Consider the following 8,677-nt stretch of genomic DNA (forward strand, 5'->3'; position numbering starts at 1 on the left):
CATTTGAAATGTGATAATGGTAAATTAATACACCATTTTTCTTTTTCGTAATACTAAATCATAATTATAATGTGTAATTTTCAATTCCTCTCATTATTATTTTAACTTTGTTTTGAGACAATATTTTAAGTTTTTAACATTAGAGGGATATTAAAATTTAAATTTTATGCAAGCTTATATACTCAAACCTTATACTATTCAATATCATCCCATGTTCAACAAAACATTAAGATGCAAAAAAAAATTAGAAAATATTTACTGTTACTAGCTTCCTAAATGGTGGGAAAGCCAAGGCCTATAATCATCCAAAAAATTAATTTTCATTTTTTTATACAATATATTTGTGGCTTTCCTTGTTTGTTGGGTTTGATGTTATTGGCATGGGAAGACAGAGAATTAATGTATATAATCATGTGGATGCATCACGCATGTTTACATGTGTTGTGAACTTCGTGTGTATAACCAATAATAGCTTTTTTTACATGTTACATAAATAGTTGTTCCCTCTTCACTTCACTCACTTCTCTTTAACCACTTTTATCATTTCTTTTTCTTCAATCTCACCAACAACAATGGGAGACGAGAAGAAGCCCAAAATTGGTGTATGGCCCACCGTTAAGCCTTTCATCAATGGTGGTGTTTCCGGCATGCTTGCTACCTGTGTCATTCAACCCATCGATATGATAAAGGTAGAAAAAGTTCTCACCTTTTTTATATTTTCGTGTTGATTTTCATAAATGATTTGATGGGTCTCTAAGATCTGTATTTTTTTACGTGATCTTTGTTGTAGTGATGGTTTTTGTGTTGTGGGGTTTGATTGTTATGATGGATTTGGTGTGTGTTTAACTGTTTATGTAGGTGAGGATTCAACTTGGTCAAGGATCTGCTGCACATATCACAACCACCATGCTCAAGAATGAGGGCGTTGGTGCTTTCTATAAGGTCATTATCATTTGTTTTTTTGTTGCAATTTTTCTCATGTTTTTGCTTGTCTCTTTATTGCTGCTATTTTGCTTTGTGCAATAATGGATCGTTCTTGTTTTGTTCAGAAATGGTTTGTTCTGGCTTGTTGACTTTTTTGGGAATACTTATGCTGATGGTTCCAACGTGGGACCATTGATGCACGTGTTATTAATTCCATTATGCCCCAATGTTGTGTGCTTTGTTTCTTTCACTTGTTTTATATTTATCTGGCTATAGATCTGCAAGCGAAAATTGGATTTTATGTGTTGTTGCTTTGTGACATATGAGCTATGATGCACTGAGACTTCAAAATAGTCGTCGTGTTTGTGTGGTATAGTTATTTAGCTTATTAAACAGATGTTGTTGGACACTCCCAGCAGCATTCTACAAATTTCTACATTTACCTTTTGGATTTCTTAATATGCTTATAGATACAATTGTCACAATAATTGGATAAATTTTAGAATTGTATTATGTTGACAATTACTCATGTCAATTTCAAAGTATTATTTCTCCTTTTAATTGAAGCTCCGTGGCTTTATGTTAAATTTATATTATTCCCCCACTTTGCACCCTGTAATCTGTACATTTTGCTGTGTCCCCGTGTCCAGGAACTGTTGTATTGTATCTGTGTTTCCTATCTTATGAGTTATGAAGTGGTTCCATATTAATGAGACTGTTTTGTACTTTTTGTTCACCTTTGAATTTGGTCTTCAGATTATTTATTATCATTCTGAGGTATGCGTCTACCGTGCCTAAACTGAATCACTTTATGCAGGGTCTATCTGCAGGATTACTGAGGCAAGCTACATACACCACTGCTCGACTTGGATCATTTAGGTGAGTGTTTATGATCACATTTGTCACTCTTAACCCACCACGAAGGGAAAAAAATATAGTTTTTCTTTCTAAGGCTTTGTATTATTTCTATCCCTTTATTATTAGCTTTTATAGTTTTATCACTGGAAGGAACATCTTTTACGGTTTTAACTTTTAAGGGCATTCCATCATTTCTCAATGTTTTTTTTATGCTTTTTAGAATCTTGACAACCAAAGCAATTGAGGCTAATGATGGCAAGCCTCTGCCACTTTATCAGAAAGCTCTATGTGGGCTGACTGCTGGTGCTATTGGAGCGACTGTTGGTAGTCCATCAGATTTGGCACTCATCCGTATGCAAGCTGATGCAACTTTACCAGCCGCTCAGCGCCGGAATTACACAAATGCCTTCCATGCACTTTTTCGTATTACTAAAGATGAAGGGGTTTTGTCACTCTGGAAAGGTGCTGGGCCCACTGTAGTAAGAGCCATGGCTTTGAACATGGGTATGCTTTCTTCTTATGACCAAAGTGTTGAGTTCTTCAGGGATTCCGTTGGCCTTGGTGAAGCTGCTACTGTGGTTGGTAAGTAAGCCATTTAACTACGATTGAATGTTTCATTTGAGCATATTGGCTATAGGTTCTTACAGTGTCATAGTTAGGATGACTGAAATCAACTTTACTTCATAAAATTAAATTATTACTATTAGTTTTTACCCTTGTAAAGAGATAGAAATAGAGATGAAAAGAGATAGAAATACTCTAAAGATGAGTTAGAAGAGCGTGTATGAATTGAAGATCAGATTTAGGCCAGGGGTAAAACAACTAGTGAATTGAAATTGAATGCTAGAGTTGTGAAACATGTTTCAAACATAAGTGATCAGGCTGTTTCTCAAATGGGGAATGTTAGTAGTTAGCTTTAAGTTTCGATAGCCTGGATAACTTGGACGCAATTTCAAGGTAAAGGAGTTGCTAAATTTTAAACCAAGAATTACTAAAGGCATCTAACAGCGTAAACATGCCATATAAAGGATTCAGATTGATAAGAATGAAAAATCAGATAAATAATAAATTAGAATGAAAATAAGTAGATAAGGTTGCTTCTGTATCGTGTGATATTTAGTGCAACTAAGAATTAGAATGCAGATGGTGGGGAATACGAGAAATTGAGAACTTTGCCAATTGCAACTTGCCAATAAGCTAGAAATTTAATCATTTGACCATTATTGCCTCCCAAATTCTTAGTGTCAAGTCTCAACTGGTAGATCATAGAATCTCAAAACCACAATAAGAGTCATGTTCATTTTGCAACTGTTGCCCATAGTTGGCTGTTGAGTAAGTTGGAGACTTGGAGTCATGGATAAAGATCAAAAGTAGAAAGGTATTACATAGTTACACTGTTGACTTTGACAATGTGTCCAAAATCCTTGTTCAGAGAATTGTGGACACATAAAAAGTGGTCTGGAGCAACCCAATTGGATTTCATGGTCTGAGCTGGTAGATTTTTTACCATTTGAAGAACATCAGAACTTACACCTATTTTATCTTGTATGCTGTTCATTAATCACTGAAGAAGTGGAAAAGAATTACTTCATCTGCAAAGTTTGCAAACTCACCTCAAATACAAATAAGTTAAACTAGTATCTTATCCTTTTGACTTCTGGAATTGTCCCTTTTTAAATGCAAGTAGTTGTGTGAATATTGTTATCTGTCTAGAAGAAAAAAGGCACTAATGGTGGGTAGAGACTACGAAGTAACATTTGACACTAACTGATCCTATTTTGTTGCCTTAAGTTGTTTATGCACACATATTGCAAGTAACTAAAATTTATCCTCAATTAAGCTATTGTTTTATTGTTCTTTGGAACATTGATTGTGGTTCTTCGTCTGGCCAATTTCCATAAGCCATTTGTGTTCATGAATGAACTCTTATGTACACACAGGGACTCTGCATACCGATCACTGACATTCTTTTGAATGGTAATTCATGGCATTCAATGCAGAATGTGTATGTTAAGCTGCAAATGTGACAATCCCTTTAATACTGCTAAAGATTTATTCTCACTGTTTGTTACTAACATAAAATTCAATTTTAGGTGCAAGTTCGGTTTCTGGATTTTTCGCAGCAGCTTGCAGTTTGCCATTTGACTATGTGAAGACACAGATTCAGAAGATGCAACCTGATGCTGAGGGAAAATATCCATACACTGGCTCTCTTGACTGTGTTATGAAAACCTTGAAAGCAGGAGGACCCCTTAAATTTTACAGTGGATTCCCTGTCTATTGTGTTAGAATTGCTCCCCATGTCATGGTATTCTCCTCTCTTTTTCATGTCCTCTCTACAATAATCCATTGTTTATTTTTAATGGTTTTTGAGGTAGTTCTCGTACGATTCAAATGCTTTTAAGGTCGTGGTATTACATGATGATTCGATGATAGTGTAAAAACTTCTTCCATTGACCAAAAATAGGTAGGTGGTTTAGTGCATAAGGATCTCACGTAGTGAGGTTTAGCAGGGGTAAGTGTTTGCAGACTTTCCTTGTAAGCGGAAATATTGTTTATAGGATTTGAAGCCACAACCTCGACACTACAAGGCAACAATCTTATTATTACGTGGAGGCTCACAAAAATCGTATTTACACTGCATTAAAACTAAACTCATTGTTTTATTGTTATTTTACATTGAAGGGTACCTTTGTGTATGTTTTAATGTGTGATTGTTTGTTAATTGTTTTATGCAGATGACATGGATTTTCCTCAACCAGATTCAGAAAGTGGAGAAATCCTATGGTTTGTAGTTTAAGTTCTCTGGTGACAACATTTTCTGTTGAATTCAAGCTTTTGAGCATTGAATAATTTGTTGGCTGTGCAGCCGATTTTGGCAATTAAACAAGCACTGATCATTTTTTAAAGATTTAATTAATCATAAGACTGAAGCTTGGAATTAGACATAGCTTATATTGTACTAGTTATTATATAAGTAGTTATTACATATAGAATTTGATGCGGCTGGAGCAAAATAGTATGATTTCATTTTTGAATTAATGTCATTGAGAAACTTGTGGAGATATCCTAAACTAGAATAATGTACTCTATCCTGTTTCAATATTAAGCTTTGTAGTTTCTTTCCATATGTTGAAATATCTATTGCTGTTTAGGTTCTCATGTACAGCCTTTTTGTTGAAAGCCTTTCCCTTTTAACCCTTTTCTATCTGGTGAAATCTTATCGTTCCTATATTTTGGACATAAAATTGTGATTAACATAATTATAATGTTAACATCGAGTAAAGAATTGAGATCTTTTATCTCATTTTTCTATACCTAACTTATTACAACAATAACATTTTGATAAATGTGTATCAAATAAATATTAAATTAATTTTTCGGTTAAAAACATTATATGTGGTCATATTTTGGTATAGAAGATGTATATTGTCAAGTAAATTGATATGATCAATTGATGTGCATTACCATCTTTCAATTATATGTTGATGTATTATTAAAAGAATTTGCATTGCCGTCTAATTAGTATTATGCACTTGCCATTAAAATGTCTTTTATGGTGATTGAAGTATATGTAATGTAAAGGGCAAAAAACTTTGGATTAACTTATTTTTGTTAGGTGTTAAATTTTATCATTTTCACGTTATATTTGGTTGGCCACTTGATCCAAAGCTTAAAATTGTTTACGCACTTAGCCTCGGCGTTTGGTTTATGTCTCTATTTAGTTGGTCCTACAGAACTATAAAACTGGTATGCAGTACATCTACTGTTCCTAAATGGAATTATCCAAGTAATGAGGCATGAAGTGTCCTTATATTGTCTCAAATTTACGGACAAAGATTTATTGTCACAAATCATATCTCGGACCAATAATATTCAGTAGGACAAAAGACATCTTTTGGGCTTTCGTACATTTAGGGGATCTATTAAAAAATAGTTAGGGTAGCTGGTGTTCAAAGGAGTTGATAGTTGCTTAGAAGCAACTATTAATATTTAAATCCTTTATTAAAAGTGGTTGATCACAATGATAGGGGTGGCAATGCAGGCCAGCCCGGCCCGGTCTGGCCCGCCTTTGACCCGTCAAAATATGGGCTGGTCCGACCCGACCCTTATTATTAAAAGGGCTCAAAATGCCAGCCCGACCCATATTTGGCAGGGCTGGCAGGCCGGTGGGCTGGCCCGTTTTGTTTTTTTTTAAAACACACATTAAAAACTTTTAAACAAAATAAATAATTCAATCTATTCATAAATGTCTTTTAAAACAAAAAATCACAAACAAAAGACACAATCTCATAATAACATATTACATTATTATAAAACTTGCAAATTTTAAACAATAAACCACCATAGTCTTAAACTTTTAGACTCCTAGTTCATAATAGAGCTTATAACTCCTAAGTTTTAAAAATGTAAAAGAATCAAAACTATTATATTATAAATCAATCACAATAATATATATATATATATATATATATATATTACTCAATTTAATTTGAATTCGACTACATTAAAAATATAAATTGAAACTCACTCGAATTCAATTAATTTTCCAAAAGGAATCAAAATTAGTAGTTCTATTTGAGTTTCCAATTTTCTATTTCAATTAATTAAATGTTTAAACTTGATTCAAACCTCCCTAATTGTTAGTGAAACTCCACATTCTCTTAACAAGCACAATAATTGGATAAGAGTGAAGATAATAGATAATTACATAATGAGATATTTAATGTCCATTTTACAAAGAGAAAGAATAATTATATGCTTAAGGATTCAAACATGAGTTAAAATTGTAAAAGTTTAATTTTAATTGCAATGAGCAACATGATAGACAAATGAACTTTAATTTTAATGTTGGCCCGGCCCTCCATGGCCCGTATAAAAAACGGGCTTAAAAATGGGTTGAATACGGACTTTTGGGCTAAAACCCCTAGCCCGGTCCGCTAAAAACACCTATCCGAACGGGCTGACTCGTCGAGCCAAGCCCATTTTGCCACCCCTGCACAATGAGAGTGAACTTTGGGAAGAAGAGCGTTACTTTACACCAAAGTCAAGGGTTAGTCTTATAAGTATATTTGTGAGGATTTTTAGTTTAAGACAAAAAGAAAGGCTTTCAATTCAAGAAACTTAGACTTTTTAATTTTAAAATCTATAGATCATACCTACCTTTTCCTTTAAAATTTGAAGCTAAAACAATATAAGGAGTGCAAAAAATCTGGGAGAGAACATAATAGTAGAAAGTGATAAGTTGTATAATTTCTATGTTGAAATAACAAGTCTCCTATTTTAAGATGAGGCAAGTGACAATTTTTAAATTAAACACACACAAACACAACAATGATAACTTTGCACTAAACTTTTACTCCATTATGCTGATTACAGCATTTCTAAACTCGGATATTAATCAATTACCATTCACTACTACACACAACACATTTTTCATTAATTATTTACATGTCATTTACCGCTGTACAATAATGTATAACTATCATTTTTCATTGAAAAAAATGTATGAAAGACTGCATCACTTATATACATGGTAAAACGGGCATTTCCTGCGGACACGCCTGCATAACCCGCATTTCTTTGCGGACAAGACATACATTTTTTGTCTATTTGCTCGTTTTGTCCGCTAAGTTTGCGGGCATTTCCATTAGGCATGTGGGCGGCCCATAAATATAATTTAAGAAAAAAATAAGAAAATTTTAAATAAATTATGATGTAATGTGATTTTTATTCCCTAAAAAAATTGTAATCTAATGTAATTTGTTAAACTTCATATAAAATATAAAAAAAAATTGTTAATTTTTTATTTTCAACTACTTTATTTAGTTTAATTTCATTTATTATATGAATTTTTTATTTTTTTAATTATTCAACAATGCCCGTGGGCCGTCTGCAAGTCCGTTAGCCCGTTTTAAAACGGGCAGAACATTGAATTTTGTCAGTTAAGCCAATGCGGGCATGCCCGCACCCGCTTAAATTTTTGCGGACATTTGCAGTCACGGGCTAAACGAGCCGGACAGTCCGTTTTGTCATCTCTAATCACTTATCTATTCTGTATGAGTGTATGATAACTGGTATTAGTTGCATCCGTTTCATTTCTCAGGCTAATTGATCCTCCACGCATAGCTCACGCCATCAAATCCATTTTCATGACTTGTTGACATCCCTTGCTAAGTTAGAGTTATTTTGCGAGTTGGTTTTAAAAGAAAAGAAGTGAAATATGAGGATTGAGAATCATCTCATAAATATATTTCAGGATACATTTTTATTTCTTTTATTGTTTTCTAAAAATAAACTCGCAAACGTACTGGTAGGAGAGGTTCAGGATCGGCAAGAAAAACATTTTGGAGCACATCATCATCACTTTAGGCATAAACTCATAAATTCTTCCTCTTGTGAAAAAATGTGTGCTTATATCAAGAGAACCATTAGGCATAAACTCATAAACAAGAGCTCTCTCGTTCTCTCAGCACAAAATCCATTTAGCTGTACCATATAGACATGAGGAATTCTTCCCATGGTTGCAACTTCATTGATGAATTGGTGTGCATTGATTTGTATTTTCTCAATAATTTAACAGCCACGATAGTTTGCTAGGAAACTTAATGTGATACTCCTAACACAGAACCAAACCCTCTCTCACCTAACTTGTGTTTGAAACTTTTGATCATCCTTTTTATGTAAGAACACTCTATGGACATAAAATTATTGTGTGTATTGTTGTCTAATTGTCCCTTTCTCCATTGATATACCAAAAGACAATCACACACGGCAAGCCAAGTAGAAATCTTACAATGAGCGATGCTGCCAAAATATAATTTTATTAAAGTACCAAAAAATATAAAACTTTAACAACCTTATCTAATATTCCAATATAATCATTGGCACTTCA

The 8,677-nt window shown here is 33.5% G+C and overlaps 1 protein-coding gene across 1 annotated transcript; it reads left to right on the forward strand.

The window, feature by feature from the left end:
- Positions 457-4,910, forward strand: LOC109362466 (mitochondrial dicarboxylate/tricarboxylate transporter DTC-like). Its single transcript, XM_019608278.1, has 6 exons — positions 457-689; positions 859-942; positions 1,742-1,803; positions 2,003-2,364; positions 3,876-4,090; positions 4,521-4,910. The coding sequence occupies exons 1-6, from the start codon at positions 573-575 to the stop codon at positions 4,575-4,577; spliced, it is 897 nt and encodes a 298-aa protein (XP_019463823.1). The 5' UTR covers positions 457-572; the 3' UTR covers positions 4,578-4,910.

This window comes from Lupinus angustifolius, chromosome LG12 (assembly GCF_001865875.1).
Source record: "Lupinus angustifolius cultivar Tanjil chromosome LG12, LupAngTanjil_v1.0, whole genome shotgun sequence".
Taxonomy (NCBI): domain Eukaryota; kingdom Viridiplantae; phylum Streptophyta; class Magnoliopsida; order Fabales; family Fabaceae; genus Lupinus; species Lupinus angustifolius.